This window comes from Rattus norvegicus, chromosome 4 (genome assembly GCF_036323735.1).
Source record: "Rattus norvegicus strain BN/NHsdMcwi chromosome 4, GRCr8, whole genome shotgun sequence".
In the NCBI taxonomy this organism is placed as follows: domain Eukaryota; kingdom Metazoa; phylum Chordata; class Mammalia; order Rodentia; family Muridae; genus Rattus; species Rattus norvegicus.
The window spans coordinates 148,234,622-148,253,258 of NC_086022.1; the positions used below are offsets into that span (position 1 = coordinate 148,234,622).

At 43.5% G+C, this 18,637-nt stretch overlaps 1 protein-coding gene across 4 annotated transcripts in view; it reads left to right on the forward strand.

Moving 5' to 3' along the window:
- The first annotated feature begins 11 nt into the window (after positions 1-11).
- The window catches only part of Fancd2 (FA complementation group D2), a 64,403-nt gene continuing 45,777 nt past the window's right edge, over positions 12-18,637 (forward strand). The window contains exons 1-11 of one of the 4 annotated variants that reach the window (XM_039107635.2): positions 60-138; positions 1,577-1,670; positions 2,445-2,540; positions 5,388-5,528; positions 6,378-6,445; positions 6,571-6,674; positions 7,235-7,295; positions 9,607-9,659; positions 13,072-13,150; positions 16,891-17,015; positions 18,114-18,201. In XM_039107635.2, the coding sequence (XP_038963563.1) occupies positions 2,468-2,540; positions 5,388-5,528; positions 6,378-6,445; positions 6,571-6,674; positions 7,235-7,295; positions 9,607-9,659; positions 13,072-13,150; positions 16,891-17,015; positions 18,114-18,201 (792 nt within the window). In that variant the 5' untranslated portion in view covers positions 60-138; positions 1,577-1,670; positions 2,445-2,467. Of the gene's footprint in view, positions 139-236; positions 256-1,576; positions 1,671-2,444; positions 2,541-5,387; positions 5,529-6,377; positions 6,446-6,570; positions 6,675-7,234; positions 7,296-9,606; positions 9,660-13,071; positions 13,151-16,890; positions 17,016-18,113; positions 18,202-18,637 lie in introns of those variants that run through there. The other 3 variants (XM_039107636.2, XM_063286087.1, NM_001001719.2) reach the window with 3 other exon arrangements.

Consider the following 18,637-nt stretch of genomic DNA (forward strand, 5'->3'; position numbering starts at 1 on the left):
GGCCGCCAGGCCTTCAACTTCCGGCGTGGAAGAGTGACGGCACGGCACGGCACGGCACGGCGTGGCCTTGATGACGTCAGAACGGCGTCCGACAAGCGGGAAAGTCGAAAACGAAGGGAAGCAACTGGCGGCCCCCAGGTTAGTGGCTTTTTAGGCTTTCCTGGGGTCAAGATGTTGTCTCTCCAAAGTCAGACGGTCCTGTCTTGCTTCAGTATTTCCCTCTGAACAATGACTGTCAGGGATTGCATGTTGTAGGTAACGCAGAATAAGAAACATAGCATAATAAGAAATTTTAACCTGTTTTTAGTTTTTAAGGCTTTTTTTGGTTAAGGCTTATTTAGTGTGTATGTATGAGTTGATCTCCTGTGTTTATGTGCACCACATGCATATAGGAACCCGAAGAGGCGCAGGATCCCCTAGAACTGGAGTTACAGACAGTTTTGAGCCGCTTGTTTGAGTGGGAGCTGAACCTGGGTCCTCTGCAAGAGCAGTAAACACTCTTAATACCAAAGCTGTCCCTCCAGTCCTGGAACATTAATTCTTTTTTTTTTTTTTTCGGAGCTGGGGACCGAACCCAGGGCCTTGCGCTTGCCAGGCAAGCGCTCTACCACTGAGCTAAATCCCCAACCACGGAACGTTAATTCTTAATAGAAACCATTGCCATAATCTAGAGAAATGGTTCGGAGGTTAAGAGCAGCACTGGCTGCTCTTCTTTTTTTTTTTTTCTTCTTTGTTTTCTTTTTTCTTTTTTTTCGGAGCTGGAGACCGAAGCCAGGACCTTGCGCTCGCTAGGCAAGCGCTCTACCGCTGAGCTAAATCCCCAACCCCCCTGGCTGCTCTTCTTAAGGTCCTGAGTTCAATTCCCCTTAATCACATGGTGGCTCACAACCATCCACAGTGAGATCAGGTGCCCTCTTCTGATGTGTAGGCAGAACATTGTATACACAGTAAAGTAATACATCTGAGAGGTGGGGAGGGGAGGAGAAAGAGAGAGAAGCTGGGCGGTGGTGTCAGTGCCTTTAGTCTTTAGTCCTAGTATTTGAGAGGCAGAGGCAGGTGGATCTCTGAGTTCAAGGTCAGCCAGGTCTTCAGAGTGAGAGAAACCTTGTCTCAAAACAAACAAACAAAACAAAAAACAATGATAATAATAGCCCAAAGTCCTAGCTTTCAGGAGGTGGAGGCAGGAAGACCAGGTGATAGTCACCATTGGCTCTTATGAGTTCCAGACCAGACGGCTACACAAGACACTACAAAAAGCACAGATTCTGGCCTACATGAGGCTCTTTCTAAGAACAAAAAGTAAATGCACAAAACAAGGAGTCAGATTCTGGAACCAGTCTTCCTAAAGTTAGAACCTCAGCCCTTCCCCTGGTTAGGAGAGTAATAATGGGATGTTTCTCAAGTTAGCATGTGAGAACTCTGTGGATTATAATGACAGCATTTAAGACAGGGTTGTTTGTTTGTTATTGGGATAGGGTCTCACTGTATATCTGTAGCTGGGCTGGAATGTAACTGGTAACTATGTAGACCAGCCAGTCCAATTTACAGGGTGAACTCCTGTCTTAAAAATAAATAGGCACCAGGAAAATAGCTCAGTGCTTAAGGACACTTGCTGCTCTGTGGAGGACCTCGACTTGCTTCCAACACCCACACAGTGACTCATGACTTCTGTAAGTTCACTTCTTGGGGGTCTAATATTCTCTTCTGGCCTATGTGGGCATTGGGGTGGGTGTGCACACGTCCACAGTCCTATGCACAGGCAACTACTCAGACACATAGAACTCAAATATTTTAAAAATAAAAATTATTATCTCTGGCAGGAGAGCTCTTGCCTAGCATGCACAAGGCTACGGTGTTGAAAAGGAAAACGTGTTAAGGGAAATTGTCCCTGATTTTCTTCACCACCCCCACCTACGAGTAGAATAACTGCTCTCACTGGATCCCCGGGCTTTTCTTAGATTGCAGTCACTCAAACATAGTTCAGTTCGTTAAGACCTTGTAATGCTGTACACTTCCTGGGAGCTGGAGTGACGTCTGTCTTGTTTGCAGTGTTTAATGTTTGTCTTGTACCTGCAGTCCTTAGCACCATCCCTGACACAGTACTAAAGTGACCAGTTAGCAGGTGGACGAGCTTAGCTGAGGGTCTCGAGTCTCAGATGAAGAGCTTTGGGCTTTCTCCTTTAGCAACAGAGAAGTAGCCCAGTGAAAGGAGCAACTCGATCACTAAGTCTTGAAGAGATAACGGCCAGCTGTAGGAGTTGAAATGTGCTCAGCACTTGCGTTTAGACAGTGTTAACGTGAAGATTCAAACCCTCTGCTTATAGGCAGGGCAGTTTTAGAATGATTTCCAGTGTCTGATTATGCTAGTTCTTTTGGCATTTGAGGTAAGCAGTGTATCACTGAGCTAAATTTCCAACTCCCGGATGTTTTTTTTTTTTTTTAAGGAACTAATGTAAGTGCAGAAGACATGGTCAAAATGGTTTCCAAAAGAAGTCGGTTAGATTTTGAGGATAAAGAAACCCTGGCAGAAGATGCCTCCAGTAAGTATCTACCCTTTCATTGTTATATGTCAATCACAGATGTGAGACAGGGAAAGATCCAAAACTCCTACTTTTCAAGTGCTGACACCTGTTAAGGATTAGTGGTGAGAACACAGAGCCTAGGAGATTAAGGATTGAGTTTCTATCTCAAATGCCACGCGGGGGTTTTGGACAACTTCTGGACTTCACTCTCCACCTTCATAAAAATAATTATTATAGAAGCTGGGTGGATGACACAGAGGTTAAGAGTACTCTCTGCTCTTGCAGGGGACCCAGGTTTGAGTTCCAGCTCCCACGTGACACCCCACAATCATCTTTAACTTCAGTTCCAGGGAATTCAGTGCCCTCTTCTGGCCTTAGAAGACACTGTACATTCGTGTGATACATTTAGGTTCAGGCAGGCAAACAATCATACACATAAAATAGAAATAAAAATTATACACTATCAATATTATCTAGATCCTAGAACACAAAAGTAAGAAATTTTTGCCCTTTGAAAAGCAAGTGGTCTGGGTGTGGAGAGACACGCCTTTAATCCCAGCAGTTGGGAAACAGAAGGAGTAGGATCGCTGTGTGTTGGAGGCCGGCCTGGTCTATATAGTGAGCCCCAGGATAGTTAGAACTACATAGAGAGACCCTGTCTCCAAAACAAAAAACAGAAAAGGAAAAAAATAGTAACTTGTCTCCTTTTATTCCTAAAAAATGTTACATGTAAATGCTATGGTAGTGATAGATAAAGGTAAGTTATATCAAAACAAGCAAGCCACAAGCAAAGAAAGAGTGAGAATTCAGTTAACAAAGATGCTAAGAGTTCTGAAAGGGGGCTGCGGGATGGCACAGTCAGGGAGGCGTGAGGACTCGAGTGTCAGACCTGCACTTGAGTGTCAGAACCACTGCAGAAATGCTGTATTGGAGTTCCACTGGTGAGGAGGTGGAGTCCGCAGGATTCCTATGGCTTGCTGGTCAGTCAGCCTAGTGTACTTTGTGAGCCTCAGTGAAAGACTTTGTCTCAGAAATCAAGGTGAGGATGCCGCGGTTGCTCACCTGGGAAAGGCATTTGCTGGGCAGGTCCGGCGGCCTGAGTTTAGGTAGGAGAGAATGTACTCCACAGCTGCCCTCTGACCTCATCCTCATGCCTTAGCGTATATGTCTACACGTTTTAGACACACCAGATAGCTAAGGAAGAAATTGTTTTTGTTTAAATCCAGTTGGATTCCTTCAGAGGAATACTTGATGTTGCCCTCTGGTTTACACACACATGCACGAATGCACAAATACCAAAGCAGTTCCAGATTGCATTTTGAATTTGTTTGAGAGCATTCATGGTAGGTTTTGTTTTTCAAAAAGCGTCTCATGTAGCCCATGACTTCAAACTTTCTTCCTGAGTACTGGGTTACAGTAAAGGCCATCACACCTTTACTGTCCTGTCTGCTAGCTTCCATCTCAAGATCCTGTTGAGCAATATTCAGAATTATTCACACTTAGAGTTGACACTCCTTTTCCTTCTTCAGTACTAGGGCTTGAACCTAAGGCCAATGCTTTACCATTGAGCTTCTGTCCTAGCCCCCTTTTGCTTTATATTTTTGCCAGTAAATTGCCTACTCTGGCCTTGAACTGAATCTTGTAGCCCAAATACTTTGAAATTTCTATCTGTTTATGTTATTCTCCAGAATAGCTGGGATTACAGGCCTACACTGGAAACCAAGCAGGACAAGCTTGGTTTAGAGGAAGAAATTCTACCTTCATGTCTAGAAGTCTCTCAGTAAAGTGAAACTGAAAAAGGAACGTAGAAAATAAGTAAACACGTCAGGCATGTTGGCACAAACTTCTAATTGGAACATTCAAGAAGCAAAGGGAGACCTGTCTCTCTGTGTTCCAGGCCAGTGTGGTCTGTGTAGTGAGTTCCTGGTTAGCAGGGCTGCATAGTGAAACGTTGTCTCAAAACAAAATCAGAACAGCAGAAAATGGGTAAGTAGAAACCTCATCCTTTGCAAATGCCATCACCGAAAGAGAAACACTTCCGGTGTATGCTGAGGGGCTGGAGATCTGCCTCAGTTGGTAGAGTGCTTGCCTGGCAAACCTAAGTTCCACCCACAGTAGGAGAGAGAAAAGTCTGTGGGGAGGAACTTAGGGGCCTTGTGCTCCAAATGAGTAATGAGCAAACTGAGTTTCTCATTCTGATTTTGACTAAGTAGAAAAAGAGTCAGAATTACATCATGGAAGGAGAAAAGTAGGTTCCCTCTTCAGATTCAGGTCCCTGTTTTGTTTGTTTTGTTGTTGTGCCTTATGCATTGATGAAACCAGCCTGAGTTTTGTCCTGAAAGACGTGCAGAGCCTGCTCTGTTCTGTCTGGTTCTGTTATGGACAGATCATCAGTTCTCAAATTTGGCATAAACCAGGATTGTTACCAGAAGAATTTGTCAAAACTTCAGAATCTCGGGAGCGTTCTCAGGGCTTTCCCTGAGCTTTGGCATGCAGTGCAGATTGTGCATTGTAATAAGCGTCTCAGTGACGGCAGTGCACTGGAGAGGCGTGCACTACTTGACACTTTAGGTGGAAGTGCTTCCGTGGTCACTTTTGGTCAAGTGGAACACTTTGTATTCCCTACTGAAAACTCACTGAATGAATGTTATTTTATTTGGTGACTGTTTGTTTGTTTGTGGGGAAGCCACTGTTGCTGACCACCATGGAGGATAGTTCATTTTACTACAGAGTCAATTAGTGTGATTCTTCAGGAACACCTTAGATTGCCTTTCAGAACATTTAGTCCTAGGTTTGTGTTTTAACTTTTGCACTCTTCTTATTTTTGTGGTCATATTTTTAGAGGTTTTGTGTTTGTTTTTCCAGAAATCATGAAGCAACCCCTTTCCAAGTTGGCAAAGAAGTCTTGTGGTTCTCATGAAGTTGAAGAAAATGGCAGTGTTTTTGTAAGGCTTCTTAAGGCGTCAGGACTCACTCTGAAAACTGGAGACAACCAAAATCAGCTAGGTAAAGTTTAAAATATGAATTTGACTTTAGTGAAAGCCTAGGACCAGACCATGGATCCACAATAGAGAGGCTGACAGAGAGTAGGGAAGGAAGGAAGGAAGGCCTCTGTACTGAGAGAAGAGTGAGATTGCTCTAGAGAATGTGCTTACGATCATAATCTTATTGTTTTAAGGCTTGATAAATAACATCTTACATCAGTTACCTCTAATTCCTTTTCTAGAAACTAGTATACTATTAGTCGTCCTTTGTGACACACACACACACACACACACACACACACACACACACACACACACACACACTACACACCCTGTATGTAGATACCCAGGAAGCAAGTAGATCCATATCAGAAGAAAATATGGCAAGCCATATAAGGCTAGAGACATGTTTCTAGGGCATACTTTTTTGTTTTACTAAGATAGGTTATCTTTATATCTACAAATAAGATGGGTGATTTGTATAACAACACTTGGTATCTTAACATCTACAGTAAGTGTTTTACTCTAGGTATAGAAGTTTTGGCTGAAATTATTCTTAGTAGGGATGTAGAGATGGCTTAGTGGTTAAGTTATATACTGTTTATACTGTTCTCAGAGAACAGACTTCGATTCCCAGCAGCCACACTAGGTGTCTGTAACTCTACTTCCTGGCCAGAGCCTCTGCACAGACTTTCACATGAAAATAGTGTATACACACACACACACACACACACACACACACGCTTTTAAGGAAAGAGGAAGAAAGAAACTATTCCTAGTGGCATCGTCAGATGCGAAGCCTGTCTTTAGGGAAGGAGGCTGTAGTAGACATTACACATCATACTGAGAAGCTGGTTTTCCTTCCTCACAGGTGTGGATCAGATAATCTTCCAAAGGAAGCTCTTTCAGGCCTTGAGGAAGCATCCTTCTTATCCCAAAGTATGTACTTTCTGTGGTGCTAGGAGTGCAGGGAATGAGGCCTGAGACCCTGGCACACAGCTGAGTGGCTGGTAACAAACGTTACCACAGACCTTACCTTCTCTCGTCTCTATTACCTTATTTAGGTAATAGAAGAATTTGTTAATGGCCTGGAGTCCTACACTGAGGACATTGACAGTCTCAGGAACTGCCTGCTGTCTTGTGAGCGCCTGCAGGATGAGGAAGCCAGGTGTGGGGAAGAAGCTGCCTTCTAGAAGTTCAGTCTGGCAGTAACTGGACTGGACACGGGAAGTGCAGTTTTCTTTGTCTTACAATTTTGCTTTTGATTTATAACGCTTTTTTACTCGAGTTTAAATGTAACTTTAAAACTATTTAATTTAATTTGAGGCTACATGGTGAAGAACTACAATGTTTTATGAAATATGTCTTACCTGTAGTAATTAAGAATTCACATCTCTGTGTCTCCCTTACCAAGAGCTGTCTTCTCATGGTCATATGTTTTTTCTAATAAGACTATACTTTGTCTGTCTGTCTGTCTAGAAGCATGGTCTTAATCATGCAGCCCTGCCTATACTAGAACTCCCTAGGCAGACCAGATTATCCTTAAATTCATAGAGGGCTGCCTGCTGTTTCCTCCTCTGAGTGCAGAGACTAAAGGCCTCTGCTTTCTAGCCTAGCTTTGAGATGATCTTGAAGGATTGTATATTTAACCAATTTTATGTAGGAAAGAGAGTCAAACATTAAAACAAAATGAACAAAACAGGAGCCAAACACCTCTCTGTTTTACAGCATGGGCACATTTTACTCCAAGAGTCTGATCAAGCTTCTTCTGGGGATTGACATTTTGCAGGTGAGGCTGCAGCCCTTTCCTGAGAGCATGACGGATGTGAGTTGGGTAACTAACAGAGTGGGTGAATTTTAGTTGGCAACAGCTCTGTACAGTGCTTGATGAGAGGAGTCTGAGTCGCGCCTGTGCCTTTGACTTGTTACTAGGCCAGTTGATCTGGCAGTCCTTCATTTCTTCAGCATATGATTCTGGTTTATTTAAAAACATATTGTGGGGCTGGGGATTTAGCTCAGTGGTAGAGCGCTTACCTAGGAAGCGCAAGGCCCTGGGTTCGGTCCCCAGCTCCGAAAAAAAGAACCAAAAAAAAAAAAAAAAAACACACACACACAAAAACATATTGTAAGTTGGCTCAAGGATGCTGGTGCATGCAGAGGCCAGAGGCATCAGCTCTCCTGGAGTTGGAGTCATGGTTTTCAACTTCCAGATATGAGTTGTGGAAGCCAGACTTGGGTTCTCTAAGAACAGTACACATTCCTAACAGCTGAACCATGTTACCAGTCTGATTCCTCTTCCAGCTCCATGCCGTGCACTCTGAGAATTGTGTACTCTCTGCTGAGTTTCCATCTGCACTGTCACTAAGTAACGTGGGTTTGGTCTTTACTTCACTCTTCTCTCTCACTTCCTTTAAAAGTTGGTGTCTGCGTGGCAGGAGTGGGGTGTGTATGTGACGGTGGTGAAGGTGCCTGCAGAGGCTAGAGGTGTTGGAGCACTGGATCTGAAGTTAAAGGCAGGTGTGAACTGGAGGATATGGGTTCTGGGACTCGGACTTGAGTCCTCTGGAAGATCAGGGCGGAGTCTTAACCACTGGGCCTTCTGTCCAGCCAGGACATTGACATGTTGTTGTTGCTGTAAAATTATAAAAAAAATGGGGTCTTTTACCCTGCACTAGGTCCGACACCGTAGTGCCCCAAGATATCTGGTAGACATCTTCATCTCAGTCAGCAAAGCGTCTCACCCCCTCTGCTCCATGCCATATCACAGTGCTGATGGCCTCTCTCTGAGCCTGGCAACAATCTCTTTACCCATCCAGTTCCCAAGGCAGGTTGCCACCATGCCAGACACACACATCCCAATTCCGTGGCAGCCCAGTGTCTCCAGCCGCCACACACTCTCTTTAACTTAAACGGCCACATGGAAGAGGACAGCACAACAACCTCTGATCTAATTGATGAGATATAATCGCCCACCTACACATGCAAAGCCTGGTACACATCCATCCCTTAAGAGCATTCATAACGACCTGTAAATGTGCAGAGAGGAGTCTTAACATCACCAGCCTCCATGTTCTCTCTGCTGTTTCTCCTGCCTCCTTCAGTCTCCTCCTCTCTCTAAATCTTTTCTCCTGCCCATCCTTCCTTCCCGCCCGCTGACAGGCCTCATCCTATCTTGTACTTGCCTACGCCTGTATGACATCCTATTGTTGTAATGTGTCAGATTGAACAGAGCTGTAGAGAGAAACGGATCTTTCCCACCCCCTCCCTTTTCCTCTTTCTCAGTTTCTTCTTCATATAATTTTTTATCTCGTATTTTTCTTTGGAAATCTTGACTGTAATTTAGTTAACTCATATCAGAGACCTTCACTTTTTATCTGGAGTAGACCTCCTTATCATGAAAACATAATCTTTTAAAATCTGCCTTTCATAGACTAAGAGTTACCATATTTAATAGTATTTTTAGTATCTGATTAATTTTCCTTGGTATTTGGGAAGGCAAATTATGGGCATATTTATATTCAAGCATTTATATTAAAATACCGACATTATCTGTGTGAACATTCTTGGAGGATATCAGTTATACTAAAATGTTTTCTCAAGAGCTTTGGTGGAAGAAACTTATAACTAATTGCACGTCTTCATTTAATGATTATTATTATTATTATAGATACTAAAGGAGGCCATCTACTGATCAAATAATTCTCAGGCTTAACTAGTTTCATAAAAACACATTGCGAACAGGTATATCCACAAATCACAACTCCATGGTTACCTCTGCTTTCTTTTTCCCCAGAAGTGAATGACAGTAGTAGAGTTTGCCCACTTTGTATTTTGTCCAGTCCTCTCAGACACACATTGTAAGCCTCTCAGGAAGCCTTCTTGTGTCTTCCTTCACACCGCCATCCTGTGGGGATCATCTCCACTGAGCCCAGCATGCTGAGCTCTTCAGCACTGCAGTTCCTTTTTAGAGCACCACGCAGCAGCCCCTGGCCTGAGGCCGCAGCCCCTGGCCTGCTGCTTGCCATTTCTACCTGGTAACTAAGGTATTTCTGTTGTATATTTCAATACCATCTCCTGACTCTGCATGTTTTCTCCTTTAGCCTGCCATTATCAAAATGCTATTTGAAAAAGTGCCACAGTTTCTTTTTGAAAGGTAAGTGGAATTGTTCTGACACCTTGAGTTTCAGTGCTTTTGGACTCCCTGGAACGTCTCTTCTGAAACGCCCTACGGTCGCGTTTAACATGTCGGATTCCAGAGTGAGGGGTAACATTTCTTCCATCACTTCATAAATACTAAGCCATTGTTAAAATAAAGACCACACGTGCTTGTATGTAGGCTCGCTCTTCTACAAGATTACAGAACTCTCTGCCAGTAGTGGCTCTTTCCTAGGAGGGAGCCGGTTGTCAGCCTTTGCCTTTTATTCTGAAGTGTGTTTCTGTTGTGTCAGGGGCTGGAGAGATGGCTCAGTGGTGAAGAGCACAGGCTGCTCTTGGAGAATACTGGAGTTGAACTCTCAGACACCAATGCAGATAAAACACCCATATACATAAAATAATAAATAAATATTTTTAAAAAACCAACTATGTCAGGAAGGATAAAGACCAGCCTGATTAAAAGTGACATATAAAATCTCAAGTATAGCAACATCAGATATTTAAGTGTTCAATTTCATTAGCAAAGGCAGAAACGTAAAATTAAAAAATAGGTCTGAGTGTGGTAGCACTTGCCTTTAATCCCAGAACTAGGGAGGCAGATGCATGTGGATCTCTGAGTTTCAGGCCAGCTTGGTCTACAGAATGAGTTCCATGACACCCAGGGCTATACAAAGAAACCCTGTCTTGAAAAACAAAACAAATAAAGACAATGATTTAATTTAATTAATTTAAAAAATTCAATGCAAATAAATCTTAAAAAAAAAAAGCAAAAAAAAATGAAAAAAACCAAAACAAAACAGAAAAACCAGATTGGGGTGGGGCTGGAGAGATGGCTTAGCGGTAAGAGGACTGACTGTTCTTCCAGAGGTCCTGAGTTCAATCCTTAGCAACCACATGGTGGCTCACAACCATCTGTAATGGGATCCAATGTTCTCTTCTGGCATACGGGTGTACATGTAGGTAGAGCACTCAAATACTGGGTGTGCAGCCCAGTTAGTAGGATCCTTGTCTAACCTGAAGTCCTGAACATAAACTTGAACACTCTAGTGATAAAGTCATCCTCAGTTACACAGAATGTTTGAGTTCAGCCCAAGACACAGAAGACCTGTCTCCAAAAAGAAAGAAAGAAGGGAAAATAAAAGGATAAAATATTGAGTGAGTTTTCCCTACACCCAAAGAGCCTTTGTTAAATATAATGAACAGTTACTGGCATTTGTTGTAAATGAGCATAAACCAATCATTGTGAGAAGCAGTTAAGTTGTATGGTTCAAAGCCTTGGAATTAGGTCTGGTTGCTAGACATGGTGGCTCGTGCTTATAATCCCAATACTTAGGAAAAGGAGGCAGGATGACGAAGGATTCAGAAGCATCCCCAGATACATAGTGAGTTCCAGGCCAGTCTGGGCTATGCTCTGAGACCCTATTTCAAAGTAATTTAAAAAAACCCAAACACTTTTCAGCCCCGGCATTTGAGAGGCAGCGGCAGAGGCAGCTGGATCTCCATATGTTCAAAGCTGGCCAGAGCTACATAATGAATCTATGTTTCAAAAACAAAACAAAAGCCACATTTTTTTTTTCTTTTTCTTTTCTTTTTTTTCGGAGCTGGGGACCGAACTCAGGGCCTTGCGCTTGCTAGGCAAGTGCTCTACCACTGAGCTAAATCCCCAACCCCACATTTCTTTTTTTTTATTGAAAGTTTAGGAACTTTGAATTTATCTATTTATTTATTTTTTGTTTGTTTGAGACAGAGTCATATGTAGCCCACACTGGCCTACAAGTTGCCATAAGGTCCAGGCTGATCTTGAACTCAGAGTCTGCTTCTACCTCCCAAGTGCTGAGGTTACAGATGTGTCATGTGCTGTGTCACCATGTCTGCTAGATCTATTTTTTTTTATTTTTAAAGATTTATTTTATGCATATGAGTACACTGTCACTCTCTTCAGACACACCAGAAGAGGGCATCGGACTCCATGACAGATGGTTGTGAGCCACCATGTGGGAATTGAACTCAGGGCCTCTGGAGGAGCAGTCAGTGCTCTAAACCGCTGAGCCATCTCTCCAACCCCCTAGATCTATTAACTATTTATTTATTTTGGTTTTTCTAGACAGGGTTTCTCCTTGAGGCCCTAGCTGTTCTGGAACTCACTTTGTAGACCAGGCTGGCCTTGAACTCACAGAGAGTTCTGTCTTTGCCTCTCAAGTTCTGGGATTAAAGGATTGTGCCACCACCTCCAATAGTGTTTCTTTTTATGTGTATGGTTCTTTACCTTCATAAATGCCTGTGTACTATGAAGTTCCTGGTGCCCAGGGAGGCCAGAAGAGTGCATTCTGTCCCCTGAAATGGAGGTATAATTGGTTGTAAGCCTCCATGTGGCTCCTGGGAATCAATCCAGGCCCTCTGGAAGGCCAACAAGTGCTCTAACCACTGAGCCATACCCTCCAGTCTCTCACATTGTTTGTAAGAGATAAGTATGATCCCTCTTTTCCCTTCTCCCCAGCTGTAGCCACTATTTTAGTGATTTTTTTTTTTATAACAAAGCACTATTACCAAGGCAACTTATCGAAGAGTTTATTTTGTGACTTAACAGTTTCAGAGATAGGGATGTACCCATAACCGTCATGGCGGGGAGCACGGCAGTTGGTAGGCAGGCAGGGTGTTAGAGTAGTAGCTGAGAGCTTACATCCTTCTCAGAAGGTTGGAGGCAGAGAGGAGAGCTAACTGAGAATGGCAGACTTGTGAAATCTCAAAGCCCACTCCATGATACCTCCTCTAACAAGAGCAAACCTAAGCCTTCCCAAACAGTTCTACCAACTGGGGACCGAGCTTTCAAATATATATGCCTATGGGGGCCATTGTCATTTAAACCACCACAGCCACCGTTAATACTTGACATTTTCTCCCAGTCATCTTTTCCACAGTATATACGCATGTCTGGGTTATTTATTAGTTTATTTTATGGGTTTGGTTATTTTGCCTGCGTGTATGTCTGTGACCCACATGCATGCCTGGTACCTGCTGAGGCCAGAAGAGGGCGCCAGATCCCCTGGGACTGGAGTTAACAGACGGTTTGAGTGTCTACATGCTAGGAATTGAATCTGGATCATTTAGAAGAATAGCCAGTGCACTTAACTGCTAAGTTGTCTTTCCAGCCCCTCTGTTTTTAATAATCACATTTGAGTTTAGCATTGTACCCCATAACTAGTAACTATACAGTTAGTAGTTTTACCTGACTGGCTGATGTATTCTGTACGGTATTAACGTTTTCTGTTTTGTAGTCAGGAGTTGGTAATGCAGCTTATAGGAGAATACCTGTTCATTGTGTGAGTCCCCTAGAACCAAGCAAAGAAAAAAATTGACGTGGGGAGAGGGATGGAGTGCGGAGACTGAATCCCTTCTCATTGGCATTTCAGCGAGAGCAGAGATGGGATCAGCATGCCCCGACTCATCATCAGTCAGCTAAAGTGGCTGGATAGAATCGTGGACAGCAAGGTGGGTGTGCGGCTCTGCTCACTTAAACAGTGTTGTACAGCTGGGCAGGTTGTGTGCGGCTGTAATCCCAGCTTTCGGGAGGCAGGGGCAGGCTGATCTCTGAGAGTTCAAGGCCAGCCTGGTCTACAGAGTGAGTTCCATGTCTACATAGGGAGACCCTGTCTTGAAAACAAACAGAAGTTTCTCGTCAGGGATGGTGGTAAATGCCAGTGGTCTGAGCATTTAGAGGGCAGAGACAAGAAGGTGGAGGTCAACATGAGCCAGCCTGGGCTACACTGACCAAACCTTTTTTGGGAAACCTGAGTATTTGTCTCTTTAAAACATTTATTTACGGGGGTTGGGGATTTGGCTCAATGGTAGAGCGCTTGCCTAGGAAGCGCAAGGTCCTGAGTTCGGTCCCCAGCCCCGGGGAAAAAAAAAAAAAGAAAGAAAAAAACATTTATTTACAAAGAAGCTTAGGGTGCGTGAAGTGGGGATGCCTGTAATTCCAGCACTTAGGGATGAGGCAGGAAGATGGGAAGTCTGAAGAGCAGCCATAGAGAGACTCTTCTGCTTTGTCAAAGGACTGGTGGATTAGCTCGGTGGTTAAAGTGCTTGCTGTGTGAAGGCCTGATTTGATCCCTGGAACCCACATAAAAGTCAAAGCTGTCAGAATAAAAAAAAAAAAAAGAATAATAAAAAAAGGGGTTGGGGATTTAGCTCAGTGGTAGAGCACTTGCCTAGCAAGCTGGGTTCGGTCCCCAGCTCCGAAAAAAAGAATTAAAAAAAAAAAAGTCAAAGCTGTCCTCTGGCAGGCACAGGCCCCATTTATACAGAGTACATGCATTAATAAATAATTTTTAAAAGATGGACTCTTCCTTAAGTATAAGCATTAAGTATAGTTTATTTTATGTTAAATATTTGGGAAGGGGCTAGAGCAGTGTTTTTTAACCTGTGGGCTGTGGACCTTTTGATAGTTGGATGACCCCTCACAGGAGTCACCTAAGACTATCAGAAATATCAGATATTTACATTATAATTCATAACAGCAAAATTATAGTTATGAAGTAGTAATGAAAATAATTGATGGTTGAGAGTCACCACAGCATGAAGAACTGTATTAAAGGTTTGCAGAATTGGGAAGGTTGAGAACCACTGGACTAGAGAGATGGCCCAGAAGTTACGAGCACTTGTTGGTTTTGTAGAAAACCCCAGTTCAGTTCCCAGCACCGACATGGTGGTTGGCAACTATCTGTAACCTGAATTCCAGGGGATCCAGCAAAGATAACCATGATGCAAACACGCACGCAAACAGGCATGCAAACATACCCCACAAAGTGTAAAATAAATAAATCTTTAAAATGTTGATAAGAACTAGGTATGGTGCACAGGCTTACTCTCAGCACTTGAGAGGAAGAGGCAGGTGGGTCTCTGAGTTCCGGACCTCTGAGCCCTCTGAGGACTCCCTGGTCTACAGAGCAAGTTGCAGGACAGCCAGGCCTAAATGTAGAAACCCTGTCTCCAACAACAGCAACAAAATGAAAACAAAAACAGAGAAGGTAAGGGTGTTTATTTGTGTTTCACAATCTCTAGATTACTTTTTACTTCTGAAAAGTGGTAAGATCCCAGGCCATCTTATTTCACTATAAATGATGTAATTTGTAGTTTTTGCAAGTATGTGATGTATGTAAGTGCATTGGTAAAGTTGAACAGTTGAATAGAAGTTCATGTTTTTCTTTGTGTTGGTTACTGGACAAGAAATTGAATATGTTGTACCTCACTGACAAGAAACTGTTCTCATAATCCATAGGCCAAGACTGTTTCAGTGGTGAACAGTCTGCTTGAGGCACTGCCTGCAGTCTTACTTCTTTCCAGAAACCTTGTTGTTTGTTTGTGTTTTGTTTTGTTTTGTTTTTTGTTTTTACAGGGTTTTATTATCTAGTTCTGGTGATCCTGGAACTTGCTGTGCAGCTCCGGCTGCCTAGAACCTTGATCCTCCTGCCTCTGCCTCTCAGTTGCTCAGATTGTCAGGGTACACTGCCATGGCTGTCTTCACTTCCGAAGTTCTTAGAACCATTCTTTTAGGTTTTGACAGACATTTCAAACTACATCTTTTTTAGAAAAACAGGTGTTTTTAGAGTCTCATCAGGACTGGAATTGGGGTCTGGACTGAACTTTAATATATTCAATGTACTGTGAATTTAGGGAGAGGTATTTGTATCTTTTACAGGTATATATTCATGAGTAGGTGTGGGGGTGTGTAAGTGTATGTGTGTATGGATGGTGTGTTGTGTATGGTTGGTGTGTGTGTATGTGTATGGGGTGTGTGTATGTGTATTCATGGTGTGTGTGTGTAGGATGACGGGTATGTGTATGGATGGTTGTGTGTGTGTGTGTGTGTATGGACAGTGTGTATGTGTGTGTGTATGGATGGTGTGTGTGTGTGTGTGTATGGATAGTGTGTGTGTATGGATGGTGTGTGTGTGTGTGTGTGTATGGATAGTGTGTGTGTATGGAGGGGGTGTGTGTGTGTGTGTATGGAGTGTGTGTGTGTGTGTATGTGTGTATGGATGGTGTGTGTGTGTGGTTGGTGTGTGTGTGTGTATGGAGTGTGTGTGTGTGTGTGGTTGGTGTGTGTGTGTATGGATGGTGTGTGTGTGTGTGGAGTGTGTGTGTGTGTGTGGTTGGAGTGTGTGTGTATGGATGGTGTGTGTGTGTGTATGGATAGTGTGTGTGTATGGAGGGTGTGTGTGTGTGTGTATGGATGGTGTGTGTGTGTATGTGTGTATGGATGGTGTGTGTGTGTGGTTGGTGTGTGTGTGTATGGAGTGTGTGTGTGTGTGTGTGTGTGTGGTTGGTGTGTGTGTGTATGGATGGTGTGTGTGTGTATGGAGTGTGTGTGTGTGTGTGTGGTTGGTGTGTGTGTGTATGGATGGTGTGTGTGTGTATGGATGGTGTGTGTGTGTGTGTGTGGTTGGTGTGTGTGTGTATGGATGGTGTGTGTGTGTGTATGGATTGTGTGTGTGTATGGATGGTGTGTGTGTGTATGGATGGTGTGTGTGTGTATGGATGGTGTGTGTGTGTATGGATGGTGTGTGTGTGTATGGATTGTGTGTGTGTATGGATGGTGTGTGTGTGTGTGTGTGTGTGTGGTTGGTGTATGTGTGTATGGATGGTGTGTGTGTGTGTATGGATGGTGTGTGTGTATGGATGGTGTGTGTGTGTATGGATGGTGTGTGTGTGTATGGATTGTGTGTGTGTATGGATGGTGTGTGTGTGTGTGTGTGTATGGATTGTGTGTGTGTGTGGTTGGTGTGTGTGTGTATGGATGGTGGGTGTGCGCATATGCATATGTGCTGGTATCTGAAGATCAGAGAACAATCTTGGATGTTACTCCTCAGGCAACATTCAGGTTTGTTTTTTTTAAAACAGTCTTTCAGTGGCTTGGGACTTGCCAAATAGCCTGATATAGGGGGCCTATGCAGTGCTCCCCAGGAGTCTACCTACCTTTGCTTCCCCAGACCTGGGATCACAAGTGCATTTTCATGTGCCTGGCTTCGTTTATCTAGGTCCTGGAAATTGAAAGCACTTTATTGTTGAATGGACTCTCCCCAGCTCCCATTTACCTCTTACTTTAAAATTTGAACTTGAGTCTATCCTGGTCATGATGTATACATGATAATTTCAGGTCTGTATTTTCATGAATAAGGAGTGCTTATTTTGTGTAATGTGCTATAATTCTAATAATGTTCTCCCTGCAGGACCTCACAACCCAGATGATGCAGTTGATCAGTGTTGCTCCAGTGAATTTACAACATGACTTCATCACTAGCCTTCCTGAGATCCTAGGGGATTCCCAGCATGCTAATGTGGGGAAAGAGCTCAGGTGGGTAAACACTGCAGGACTGTCTCATAGAGCCTCCACTAGCAGTGTAAAAAGAGCTAAGTTTAGGGCTAATGTGGTAACTCTACCTAAGGGTGCTTGCCTTTCATCTCTGATGATGTAACTTTTACACTGGAACCCATATAATAGAAGAGAACTGACTTGCCAAGTTGTTCTCTTCCATATATGCACTGTGGTACACATTATGCCATATATGCATGTGTGTGCACACACATGCACTCACACCTACATGTGCACACACCCACAGATGTACATACCTACACACACACACACACACACATGGGCACACATGCACGCACATATATACACACACACACACACACACACCCCACAGGCATTTGAGAGTTCCTTTTCAGTTTTGTAGGATGTTCATAGCCAGTCTGGGGTACATGAGGCTCAAAATCACACATGAAAGGTGGTTGGGTATATGATTCAGTTGTTAAGGGTATTTGCCTGACATGTACAAAGTATGTTAATTCCCTAATATTACATAAACCAGCTGTGATGGCAGAAGGTGGAAGCAGGAGGATCAGAAGTTCATGGTCATTCTTGACTACATTGTGAGTTTGAGGCCAGCCTGGGATACACTAAATCCTGCCTCAAAATGTAAAAATTATCTGGGCAATGTCGAGAATGCCTTTAAGCTCAGCACTTGGGAATAACGGTAGGAGGATCAGGAGTTCAAGGTCAACCTCAGGCAAATCTCTGTGAGCTTGAGGCCAGCCTGGTCTATAGAGTGAGTTCCAGGACAACCAGGGCTACACAGAGGTGCACATGCTCTGATGTACAGACTTTTTCTGGTTATGATTCCCCAAACAATACAGCAGGGCAACTATGTGCATGGCTTCTACATTGCCTCAGGTATTATAAGTTCCCTAGAAGTAACAGACAGTGTGTGGGTGGATGGCTAGGTCATGTGCTGATTGCTATGCCATTTCCTAGAAGGGGCTTGAGCATCCACCTCAGGTCCAGGGGGTCACTGTATGTCTTGTCCTCTCTACTCTAAGGAGTAGCTTCTCAGGTTATGCCTTGCCTGGTTCTGTTCAAGCCATTACTCAGCTTTTCCTTTTTTGTTAACAGTGAGCTGCTGGTGCAGAATACTTCACTGACTGTTCCGATCTTGGATGTCTTTTCCAGTCTCCGACTTGACCCAAACTTCCTGTCTGAGGTAGGGAAGAGCCTGCTTTCCAGAAATAGGAAGAAATCATATACAATGAAAGAAAATACCACCTTGAAACTATGCTCACAAATATTAAAGTATTATGTTGTACTCACGCACTCACGCATGCACATCATCATCATGGGGATCAGAAACCAGGGCCTTATAAATACTATAATACTAAGCCAAAACCCAGCCCCTCCCTCCCTCCCTCCCTCCCTTCCTTCCTTCCTTCCTTCCTTCCTTCCTTCCTTCCTTCCTTCCTTTCATCCATCCATCTGTCCTTCCTTCCTTTCTTTCTTTTCTTTCCCTTCTTCTTTTTTCTTTCAATTCAAATGATCTGACCATTTGGCCCTAACTGGCCTCAAACTCAAGATCTTCCTTCCTTGGCCTCCCCAGTGCTGGGGTAACACATGTGATTCCCCAGGCTTGGCTTAAGCAATGC